This window comes from Mus caroli, unplaced genomic scaffold (assembly GCF_978045245.1).
Source record: "Mus caroli unplaced genomic scaffold, Mus_caroli_1 scaffold_10, whole genome shotgun sequence".
NCBI lineage: Eukaryota > Metazoa > Chordata > Mammalia > Rodentia > Muridae > Mus > Mus caroli.
This window is the reverse complement of record NW_028227265.1, coordinates 5,317,935-5,330,288: the sequence shown is the minus strand read 5'-3', so window position 1 is coordinate 5,330,288 and position 12,354 is coordinate 5,317,935. Positions and strand designations below refer to the sequence as shown.

Genomic DNA, 12,354 nt, shown 5'->3' with positions numbered 1-12,354 from the left:
TAGGCCTGGCAGTGCTTAGACCCCAGAGGACAAATGAAGCAATGGGATGGTGGTCGGTCATTAGCTACAAAGCAAACAATGGAGAGCAAACATCATGGAGACTCGTGCTGGGGCTCAGCCACCTGCTCCCGTGGGATGATTTCTGCATGTTCTCATATCTTAGCAGGATTCTCTCTCTCTGTCTCTCCTTTTTTTTTTTTAAAGATTTATTTATGTATGTGAGTACACTGTAGCTGTCTTCAGACACACTAGAAGATGGCATCAGATCTCATTACAGATGGTTGTGAGCCACCATGTGGTTGCTGGGAATTGAACTCAGAACCTCTGGAAGAGCAGACGGTTCTCTTATCCACTGAGCCATCTCTCCAGCCCAAGGAGTTGAGTTTTCAAAAGCCCACACAAGACCTTCTTGTGCTTGCTCCTCTCTCTCCCTCTCTCCCCTTGCTTAGGATCAGAATGTGCTCTTTCTCCGGCACCATGCCTGCCTGCTGCCATGCTCCCCACCATGATGATAATGAATTCCCTCTGAAACCAAAGCAAGCCCCCAATTAAGTGCTTTCTTTTTATAGAAGTTGCCTTGGTCGTGCGTCTCTCCACAGCAACAGAACAGTCTGAGATGACTTCCTGCACTGGGTTTCTTTGGGATAATCCTTTCCCTCGGGCAGGTCGCCACACAACCTTCTCTTTTCTGTAACTCCCTACAGCCTCAGGCTGCATAGCACATCCTTCCTCAGCCCTGCCCCAAGGCTTGCTGTCTAGCTGGCAGCAGTCCCAAGGAAGGTTCTTGGACACGGTGAAGGAAATACATCCTCTCAGAAAAGATGGGGTGGTTTCCTAGGAAACTTCATCTACAAACAACGGTGCACCGGGAACCGCGTGGGGACTTCCTGGGGTGAGTGCTTCTGCTGCAGTGCCAGGAGCGAGCTGACAGACGCAGCGTGGGGACCACTTACCGGACAGGAGGATGCCCTTCTCCCCGACCACAGTGTCGAAGCCCTGTGGGAAGCTTCGGATGAACTCGGCAGCGTTGGCCACTTCCGCGGCCCTCTCCACCTGCCGGGCTGTGACCGAGGAGAGGTTGTCAGCTCCGTAGGCAATGTTCTCAGCGATAGAGCAGGAGAACAGGACTGGCTCCTGAAAACAGAAATGGAGCACATCTGTCAGGGCCTTCAGAGGGCTCCCAAGGGCGCCCTCAGCCAGGAGTGGCGCACGCTTCTAAAGCTGTCTGGAGGTCTTGTTCCTCTACGACTTCACCCAGCTGACTTTAAAAGTTCCAGTCGAGGGGCCGGCAAATGTCTCAGGAGGTAAAGGCTCCTGCTGTGAAGTCTGATAACATGAGCTTTCCGTAAGTTCAAGCCCCAGAACCTGCTCAGTAAAAGGAGAACCAGCTCCCCTACATAGTCATCTGACCTCTACATGCACGCCAAGTTATGCATGAGTGCACACACACACACACACACACACACACACACACACAATGTAATCTTTTCAAAAAGGTCCCAGTTAGCTGGGCGTGGTGGCGCACACCCTTAATCCCAGCACTTGGGAGGCAGAGGCAGGCGGATTTCTGAGTTCGAGGCCAGCCTGGTCTACAAAGTGAGTTCCAGGACAGCCAGGGCTACACAGAGAGACCCTGTCTCAAAAAAAAAAAAAAAAAAAAAAAAAGGTCCCAGTTTACCATGAAGAAGACCAAAATGATCTGTTATCTTCACTACACTGTGGGAAGGAGTCCCCAACATGGGTGCCTACAACTGCCGGCCCATGACAACCTTATAAATCTCAGCCCCTTCCCTAAGGCTAGCAAGTCCTGGAAGACCTAAGTCCGACTACCTACCTTCCAATACAGACAAAGGGCCCAAGTCCACCCATTGCTTTCTGACAAGGAACCAGACACCACCATAACATCCTGACTGCCAGAGCCCCACATAGCACAGCTGTCTCAAGTCTCTCCTCCACCATAACATCCTGACTGCCAGAGCCCCACATAGCACAGCGGTCTCTAGTCTCTCCTCCACCATAACATCCTGACTGCCAGAGCCCCACATAGCACAGCGGTCTCTAGTCTCTCCTCTGCCCTCATGACACACATTGCTGAGTCTAATCAGTACCAGGGTTGTACCATCTATCCATCCTAGTGCAGAAGTCCCAATCAAGAGTGGGGATGGGAGGCACGGGCGTGACCACAGGGTGCACAGTGGTAAGAGAGTTGGCTGGGATACAGTTGTTGCTCCACGCAGTCTTGTGCAAGGAGCTCTGTGAAAAGGAACCACACTTGCTTCCTATGGACACACAGGGGAACTGTGAAGAACAGCAGGAGTTTCTCCCGGTCCTTCCTCCAGCCCCCCAGTGCTGCACAGGAACACCAGTCTCGGCTCTCAATAGAAAGTCAGCATTTCAACTGATTAAGTGTGTTGAGTCCCTGGGCCATAGGAAACAGTCTGTGTGTGGAGTGGTGTGTGTGGAGTGGTGTGTGTGTGGAGTGTGTGTGGAGTGTGTGTGGAGTGGTGGTGTGTGTGGAGTGGGTGTGTGTGGAGTGGTGTGTGTGGAGTGGTGTGTGTGTGGAGTGTGTGTGGAGTGGTGTGATCCTCTGTCCCACTCTGGAGAAACATGAGATGGAGGCAAAGCCAAGGGACCACAGCTCCAACAAGGTGAGCGAGCGAGCGAGAAGGAAGGAAGGGAAACCCGGCTTCCTACCTGACTCACTGTCCCAATCTTGGATCTCAGCCAGACGGGGTTTAGCTGACGAATGTCATGGCCATCAAGGCTGACTGTTCCTGATGGGAGGGAGAAGGCAGAGGTCAACACAGGTCAGGGGTGAACCCCAAAAGGAGGGGGAATCCCAGACTCACTGCTCCCTCTTCCCTCCCTTACTGAGGCAGGAGCTCATGTAGTCAGTCAACTGCAGACTCCCTGTGCAGCTGAGGATGACCTCCAACTCACCCTCCTTTCTCAGTCTACCTACCTGGGAGGACTGTGCCGTTATTTGACCCCTCTCCCACTAAGGCTGTACTGGGGAGCAAATCCAGATTTTTTTTTTTTTTGAGACAGGGTTTCTCTGTGCAGCCCTGGCTGTCCTGGAACTCACTCTGTAGACCAGGCTGGCCTCGAACTCAGAAATCTGCCTGCCTTTGCCTGCCAAGTGCTGGGATTAAAGGCGTGCGCGATCACTGCCTGGTCCAAATCCAGATTTTTTTTTTTGCATACTAAATAAACAGTAACCAGTTGATCCGCATCCCAACCCCCAGGCAACCTTTAAGGACTAAGCACACAGTCAGGACTGAGTGTAGCTAGTGGTGAAACACTCGCCTAGCATATGCAAGGGCCTGGGTTCTGTCCCAACCACCGAAGAAAACCAACTTCCATAATGTCCATATGGAACTCAAAACCAACAAGGCTGGGACTTTCAGAGCAACAGGAGCCTTCTGGAATGTCTGAGGCTAGGACCTCCCCTAGTGGATGGGAGGCTAGCCAGCCCCACCCCCCTTCCTGAGTTTGGAGGTGCTGGCAGCTAGGCTACCTGGCAGTGTTGGTGTTCCATGAATCTGAAGTCTTATGCAGAGCTTTGATTCCAAAGAGAAGTGTGTGGGACAGGGGAACACACAGTGTGCACTGGCTAGCAGTTCTGACGGCAGTCTCCTGACTGCAGTCTCCTGATCATGCTGGTATCAGAAGAGACCATGAAGGCCCAGTTCAGGGATGGAGGTCTACAATGTTCTGCAAGTTTAAACTGGAGTCTCTTCAGCAGCCCCGTCTAAGACTGCCGAACATTGCACATACATACATACCTCACGAATGGATGAGACAGTCTCATACTTGCTTTCTAAGTACATAGCCAAGGAAGAGGCTGGAGAGATAGCTCAACTGTTAAGAGCACTGACTGTCCTTCCAGAGACCTAAGTTCAATTCCCAGCAGCCACGTGGTGGCTCACAACCATCCATAATGAGGTCTGCCTAACCCTAACCCTAACCTAACCCTAACCCTCTTCTGGTCTACAGGCACACATGCAGGCAGAACATACAAAATAAATTTAAACTGTCTGGTTTGGACACAGAAGACCCTAAAAAACAGTCAAGGAACAGCCCTGAGGCAGAAGCCATTGGAAGGCCTCTTGAAATCCAGAATTGCTATGTCAGTACATGCCAGCAGAGTTCCAGTGTGGGTATGGGACAGTCCACAGCACCCGTGGCTGCTGGCACCAGAAGGCATTTGCTGGGCGCTGCTGGGCAGTCTTGCTGACCCATTTCCAAGGGCAGGAATATGGGAAAGTGTTGTCAGATGTGGTCTCTCCTAGGCATGGGGTGGGAACAGGCAGCAGGAGAAGACGCTGACAGCTCAGAGATGTCTCTGCCCAAACTGTCACTAGCCACCTACCAGAATCAGGGTCGTACAACCGCAGCAGGAGCGAAACCACTGTTGATTTCCCAGAACCACTTGGGCCAACCAGCGCTGTGACAGATCCAGACGGGATGGAAAGACTGAAATCCTGGAATATGGACACCTCTGGGCGAGCAGGGTATGTGAAGCGCACGTTTCTGAACTCCAGGGCACCCTGGAAGGTTTTCTCATCTAACACCATCCCCTCTGAAACACAAGAGGGAAGGCAGAAAGCCAAAGTGAGAATGGAGCTCAGGGCAGAATGCACCTGCCTCCCTGTGGGTGTCTCCTTTGCCTGACTGAAGTGAACAGAAACAGGCCTAGATGCTGGGCTTATCATGTAAGGTCTGTGCGACCTTAAGGACTTGAGGTGTCACCTTTTCTTGGGAGCAGTGTGAAGCACAGTGTGAAGACCGACCCTTGGGTCTGACCCACCTCAGTAATATCTCTCAGTGCCACCGTGCTCAAGTGGCTTCTGTGCCCATGGCTCCAGGGAAGGTGATGACAAGGAGATGGTCCTCCATCAGTACCAACATCCCAGCATCCCAAGGAGATGGTTCTCCATCAGTACCAACATCCCAGCATCCCAAGGAGGAGATGGTTCTCCATCAGTACCAACATCCCAGCATCCCAAGGAGGAGATGGTCTTCCATCAGTACCAACATCCCAGCATCCCAAGGAGGAGATGGTTCTCCATCAGTACCAACATCCCAGCATCCCAAGGAGGAGATGGTTCTCCATCAGTACCAGCATCCCAGCATCACCCCCCAGAGCCAAGAAATGTAAAGCCTTGTTTTCATCTCCACCTTCCCCAACCTCTTACAAAAGCCAGGATCACTAAGGAAGACTTGGGAGGGCCATCTGGGTGTCCTATGTACACCAGGCCTGCTTGCTGCTACCCTGCCCTTGGTGGTAATGAATGGATGCAGGTGTATGTGCAGCATGTCATGTCATCAGCCCCACATTTCCAGAACATCCCCTCAAGTGTACCCATTGGTTCCCATGGAAACCCTGATCTCCCTGTTTTGCAGCAGGGGCCACCTCTTGGCAGTGGCGCACTCCCTGAGGAGGGCAGAATGCCAATCTAACTGTCAAAACGATGAACAGCCCCACCACATACTCACCGTTAAAAGGCAGCCGTGGCTGTCTCTCCAGCAGCTCCCAGAGCCGCCCACCAGCACCCAGGCCTTTCATCAGCTCGGAGTAGAATGAACTCAGTCCTGAGGACAAAAAGAGTCTATCATCAGCTGACAAGAAAGGCCACGGGTCCTCCTGTCCTGGGGGATCCTGGAGACAGCAACCACAGCTGGCAACGTGAGATCTCTGCTTTCACTGAAGAAGCCGAGGCTGTCAGCTGCTCCACCTCTTACCTAGTGCTTCTGCAGCCTCTCACTCTCAGAGTCCTAACATGGAAAAGGACCACACTGCTCACCAGTGACAGTCACAGCACTGCAAGGAAAGCCACTTCCCCCTCAGACAGCACTCCAGGTGGAGCACGGGGGCTTTCCCCATGTGAACTGAAATTCCTTCAAAAAAGATCCTACAGGGTCTATGAGGACACGAGAGACAGAAGAATCTTAAATGTGCATGAGTAAGAGAGAGACACCAGCCAGGAAAGGCTTCACACTTTACTGATTCCAACCCCAGGACACTTGAAAACTTCAAAGCTATGCAGATGGGAAAACAAAACAAAACAAAAAACGATCTGTGGCCGGGCGTGGTGGCGCACGCCTTTAGTCCCAGCACTCGGGAGGCAGAGGCAGGCGGATTTCTGAGTTCGAGGCCAGCCTGGTCTACAAAGTGAGTTCCAGGACAGCCAGGGCTATACAGAGAAACCCTGTCTTGAAAAAACCGAAAAAAAAAAACCAAAAAAAAAAAAAAAAAAAAACGATCTGTGCACACCAGGGGTGGGAGAAGTAAGTGGGGGTGGTGGTGGTGGTGGAAATGTTCAGGGCGGCAATGGCAACTCTCTGGTGATGTTATAATGGTGAATTCAGGGCATGTACATTTCTCCAATCTCTCTCTCTCTCTCTCTCTCTCTCTCTCTCTCTCTCTCTCTCCTCTCTCTCTCTCTCTGTCGTGTGTGTGTGTGTGTGTGTGTGTGTGTGTGTGTGTGTGTGTGTGTCCCGAGCCCTCATGCGTGTATGTAGGGTCACCGAGTGCTAACCCTAATGTTGCGTTGGGTTGATAACAACAATGTATCAATGCCGGCTCCGCAACAGTGTAACAATCGGCCACTCTGGTGAAAAGGGCACCCATCCTGACACTGAGGTGGGGGACAATCACTGTAAATGCAACAGTGTTTCCTTCTAAAAAGAACTCTCAGGCCCATGTAAATTCCAGGCCAGCAGGATCTACATAGTGAATTCCAGGACAGCTTAAAAAAAAAAGTCCAAAGCTGAGTATGGTGTCCCACACTTGTAATCCCAGTACTCAGGACACTGAGGCAGAAGCACAGATTTCAAAGCCAGTTTGTGCTATACAATAAAACTCTCAATTAAAACAAAAAACACTATTTACATGTGTCAAAACATGTAGATATATATGTGTACACCAACGTACAAATGCTACTCTCAGCTTTTCCCAGAGAAGCATCTCCTTGTAGTGAACAGCAGTGAATAGAGACTCAGCCATGACGCTAAATATTGGCAAGATATCCAGTTGAGAACTCAGCCTGCATGCTTGGTTTTTACAGCACCTCCACTAAGGCTCAGGTATTTTTGCCAAAGACAGAATCAAAAGAATGTCAGAGCAAGAAGACAGGGGAGGGGCTGTGGAATGTTGTTGTCCAGGCACGGCATGCCTGTGCCATCAGGAACTCACCAGAACTATGGCTGCAGACACTAGACCCCCATGAGACCAGCCCAGCAATGGGCAAGAAAGGGGACTACAGGGTCCTACCACTCACTGCTGAACTTCTGGCGAGCCAGAGAGTCTGGGAAGTGGCGGGGGGGGGGGGGGGGGGGGCAGATAGTCACTGTCTTCATCTGTTACTCACTGTTACTCGGAGCCATACTGACAGTCCGGGTTAAACTCAGTGAGACACAAAACAAAAATCCATGAGCATGGGAAGAGATATCTTTAAAGAGGAGCTGACAGGGAAGAAGAAAAGAGAGGACGGGGTAGGGGCAGGAAGCGGGGAAGACAGAATGTCTTAGGTACATGGCATGAAACTGTCAAAAGAATAAAATAAAAATGATAAAAAGGTATTATTAATCTGAGGAGTAAGAGAGCAGCTGAAGGGTCTGGGCAGCACCATGAGTGAGATGAGATTCTCCCTATCCGGGCTTAGGGTCTCCACAGTGCTGCCAACCATCACACGGCCCCCCTGAAATGGGAAGACACATTCTGCAAACTCAGGCTGGGAAACACAACTCCCCTGTGGTCCTAAGCTGTGGAAGGACACAAGGTCCCAAACTTCCCAACAGGGAACCTGCTTGGCCACTCAGGAAACTTCAGTTTTGCGTAGCAGACTGGCACGGAAGGAGTGCCCGTTCAGTGGGGCCTGCTTTTCAACGTGTACCCTCAAAGCCTGTTCATATGATATACCTCCGATGCTCAATCCAACCCAGAAAGCGTACATGAGGAAGGAAGAGAGCTCGCCCACTGTCATATGGGCACTGCCCATGAGCAGGCCTCCTTTGTACAGGACAGACAGCACAATCAGGTTTCCCGAGAGCCCAGCCTACAGGAGGAAGAAAACAAAGACGTCAGTGCGACCGAAGGCCTCTCGGGACAAGAGTATAAGCTAGGTCTCGGCCTCCCTTTTAATATAAAAAACTTCTCGGAGAAAGGTTTTGAAGTATTTGCAGCCGTGAAGGGAACACTTGCATCCCCACGACCCCACGAGAGCTTAGACACGACTCCCCTCAGACTATCCACCAATCTACTCAGCTCAGAAGAAAAGAGAGCAGCACCTAGGCCTGCCTAACAGGCGTGAATCGTCTGCCATGTTTGTGGCTCTGAGGAGACATGGAGCTGCAGCCCTGATCCCCATCTCCGTGAGTTCTGGTCCCCAGTGAGGCCGTCTCTGAAGGGTGCTTCTCTAGCACTACGCAGCTTCTGAGGAGATGGGTTATACGGAGATGTCTCCATTTTCTCTTTACCTGTTTATTTTTTTCTTTTCTTTTTAAATTAATTAATTAATTACTTTATTTTATATGAGTACACTGTAGCTGTCTTCAGGGCATCAGATCTCATTAGGGGTGGTTGTGAGCCACCACGTCGTTGCTGGGATTTGAACACAGGATCTCTGGAAGAGCAGTCAGTGCTCTTAACCGCTGAGCCATCTCCCCAGCCCTCTTTATCTAGTTTTTGTTTGTGTTTGACAGTCTCACTATGCAGTCCAGGCTGCCCCAAGTTCACTACAGAGACAAGGCTGCTTCAAGCTCACTACATAGACCAGGCTGTCCCAAGCTCACTACATAGACCAGGCTGTCCCAAGCTCACTACATAGACCAGGCTGTCCCAAGCTCAATACACAGACCAGGCTGTCCCAAGCTCACTACATAGAGCAGGCTGCTCTAAGCTCACTACATAGACCAGGCTGTCCCAAGCTCACTACATAGACCAGGCTGCTCTAAGCTCACTACATAGAGCAGGCTGGCCTCAAACTTACACTAAGCTGCCCGTCTCAGGCTCCTGAGTGTGCCCAGCACACACGGTGGTTTGCCATTCAGGGTTCCTGGTTACATCTGAGGGACCAGCACCTGGTAAACACATGTTGTAGCCCAGTCCTAAGGTCCACAGAGCCCGGCTACTCCATGGCAGTGGCCCTCAAAGCTGCCTGGCACACACTGGGGACCAGCAGCAGAACTCATACGAGCTACTTTTTCTCTGATTCCACATCCTTGCTTCCTTCTCCTGCCATCAAGATAGCTTCCAGTCCAAGTTATTAGTAGGACTGAAGTAAAATCATGTCTGCTGTGTCAAGAGTCTTGGGATGAAAGTCTCTTGCAATCTCATGGCCTACAGTGATCCACTTACTGTTCCAAAGAAGCCGGCTCGTGCCAAGGCCTCCTTCTGTGCCAGCTGCAGCAACTGGTCCACTCGGCTGGTGTACTTCTCCACTTCCGTCATCTCCTTCCCAAAAGCTCGGACGGTTCTTATGTTTCCAATCCGCTCCTCAGCTAGCTGTGGGGATTCAAGTACATAGTAAGGGCTGGGAAGATGGCTTAGCAGTTAGGAACACTTGGTGCTCTTATAGAGGATCCAAGTTTTATTCCCAGCATCCACATGGAGTTACATCCATCTGTAACTCCAGTTCTAGAGGATCTGATGCCTTCTTTCCTTCACCGGCACCAAGCACACATGCGGTGCCCAGACATACATGCAGGTGAAACACACACACACACACACACACACACACACACACACACATTGAAGGGAAGAGTGCCACACGGGAATTGACAGCAAAGTTAAAATGTGGTTCTTATTCAATATTCTGCCAATGGGAGGCTCTATATGAGGCAGAGTCAAGTAAGATCACATAGCGGGGTACAAAGAAGAGTACATTTTCTGTCAGAAAATACAGACTGCAGGGCTGGAGAGAAGACTGAGAGTGTTCACTGTTCTTTGCTAAGGGACTGTGCCTGGACTCATTAAACTCACAACTGCCTGCTTCAGGGGACTAAGTGCCCTCTACTGGCCTCTGAGGGTAACTGCATTTATATATACATACTCCCCCCCCCCCGTATATTATGTAATTATAAAATAAATCTTTTTTTAAGTAATTTTTATTTTATTTATATGAGTACACTATAGCTGTTTTCAGATATCCCAGAAGAGGGCATTACAGAGGATCCCACTGCAGATGGTTGTGAGCCACCATGTGGTTGCTGGGACTTGAACGCAGGACCTCTGGGAGAGCAGTTGGTGCTCTTAACCGCTGAGCCATCTCCAGCCCATAAATCTTCTTTTAAAAAGAAGCCTTCCCTATTGAGCTCATGGAGCCACATTGTCAGACAGACACTTTCCCCAAACACATTAGCTTCCAATTGTTCTTATTTTTGTCTTTGGTTCAAAGAAAACATTTAGAGAGATAGCCTAAGCTAGTCTCAAATTCATGATCCTCCTGCCTCAGGCTCCAAAATGCTGGGCTTACAGCGTGTCCCACCACAGCCAGTCGGTCATATTAGCTTTTTGTCCTACCAGGAGTAGTGACAGAAGACAGTGAAAAATTGACATAAGCCAAGTATAGGGCTCACAACTGTAGCACTAGCCCTTGGGAGGCTGAGGCTCCGGAGAGGAGTAGCATGAATGTGAGGCCAGCCCTGGCTATATTGTGAGTTCCAGGCCAGCCTGGGAAATAGAGCAAACTGGAGGACATCTAGGGTAAGTGGCTAGCCAGGTGTAGACTGTCTCACTGTCCTGACGTCCACTGGGGGACAAGGAAGGACTTAGTTGCTTGTTTCTTTCCCTGGTGCTGAGGCTGGGAAGGAACATACCTTGCACACCATGCATTCCGCCTGTTGCTCTGAGCCCCACACCTAGATAACACACACACATGGAAGGTCAGTACCTGTGTGGCTTCTGCCAAGGAGTCCTGTGTGGCTTTGGACAGTTTCCGTAGATATCGCCCATAAATCACAGCGAGGACAGAGATGGGAGGTACCACACTCAGAACAAAGGTGGCCAGACTTGGTGACACAAAAAACTGTCAAGAACAAAAGTCAAGAGCGTTTGTTCCTTGAAGTGGCAAGGCATCCTCAGATCTGCCGTGTGCAGCCCAAGAGACTCTAGTCCCCAAGCCAAGCCTTCTGTTTGAGTTTTTATGGCATCTTTGATCCTTACAAAACCCAACACCCTCAATCCCAGCACTCAGGAGGCAGAGGCAGGTAATCTCTGAGTTAGAGGCTAGCCTGGTCTACATAGCGAGTTCCAGGACAACCAGGTCTATACTGTGATGCCCTGCATCAAAATCAAACAACCTCAAAAACCCAAGGAGGGCATGGTACCAAGGAGGCTGTGGCTAGCCTGCTGGGAAAGATGGAAGCAGCACACCCTCTGGCTAGTTCAGTATGCTCTAGTATGTCAGACCACATCTTCAACAGCAGAGAGAGGGGCAGGATGGAAGCAGGCCTACTGTGCTCTGCACTGGTCTAACCACATCATGAGCTCTAAGTTTGGGTATAATCACCTTAAAGCCCCGAGTGATTAGAATTTTCCACATAAATCAATAGGTCAGAGAAGTCACCAAAGAGCCCCATGTTATACACAGTTGAAGCGGGGCTCCTAGCATACCTACCACAGGGTTGGGGTTTGGGGAAGACTGTTTCCAGGGCTCAGTAGCCTAGGGCCAGTGGACCAGCCCTGGTCCTAACCTCAACTGGCTCAAAGAACAGAACCTTCTTGAATGAGATCAGACTTCCCCAATTCTGCACCGTGGCCATTGTTTTCAATGTTCCTAGCGATTCCTCAATGCGCTGTTAAAACCTGCCTCATCTCACATAAACAGCTAAGGCCTCCTGCAGTCCAGCAGTAAAGCTGACAGATGGACGGCCTGAGCGCTCATCTATTTCCTCCCTCAAGCCATAGTTCTGCTAAGCAACTGGCAATCCTTTTTTATGTCCTGCTCTTGGCGTTGACTTGGCTTTTGGTTGCTTTTTATCCCAATCTCATCTAGCCCAGGCTAAGCTAGCTTCAAACTGGATTGTGGAGCCAAGAATGACCTTAAATTTCTGATTCTCCTGCCTCTATCGATTGAGTTCTGGTATTACAGGCGTATGCGACTAAGCCCTGTGTACTGGACATGGAACCCAGGACTCAGTGCATACTGGGGAAGCGCTCTGCCAACTGAGTCACAACCCTGGCACTTGCTTGCCTTTTAACCTCGTCCCATGAATTTTACGATCACACTCACCAGTTATTCGGGCTAGCAGGGCTGGCTGGAGATGGGGTGAGCCGCCAGAGGTAAGAGAGATGTCTATGGCACACAGGCTGCCTTGCAGGAGCACAAAGGTGAGGTCTTCACCCCTTGA

General features: G+C 50.5%; 1 protein-coding gene across 1 annotated transcript in view; it reads right to left on the bottom strand.

Moving 5' to 3' along the window:
• The window catches only part of Abcb10 (ATP binding cassette subfamily B member 10), a 30,335-nt gene that overhangs the window by 4,701 nt on the left and 13,280 nt on the right, over positions 1–12,354 (bottom strand). The window contains exons 4-10 of the mRNA XM_021169738.3: positions 10,896–11,030; positions 9,362–9,508; positions 7,925–8,060; positions 5,500–5,595; positions 4,373–4,582; positions 2,695–2,774; positions 954–1,134 (exon numbers count right to left, since the gene is read on the bottom strand). Of these exons, the coding sequence (XP_021025397.1) occupies positions 954–1,134; positions 2,695–2,774; positions 4,373–4,582; positions 5,500–5,595; positions 7,925–8,060; positions 9,362–9,508; positions 10,896–11,030 (985 nt within the window). The remainder of the gene's footprint in view (positions 1–953; positions 1,135–2,694; positions 2,775–4,372; positions 4,583–5,499; positions 5,596–7,924; positions 8,061–9,361; positions 9,509–10,895; positions 11,031–12,354) is intronic.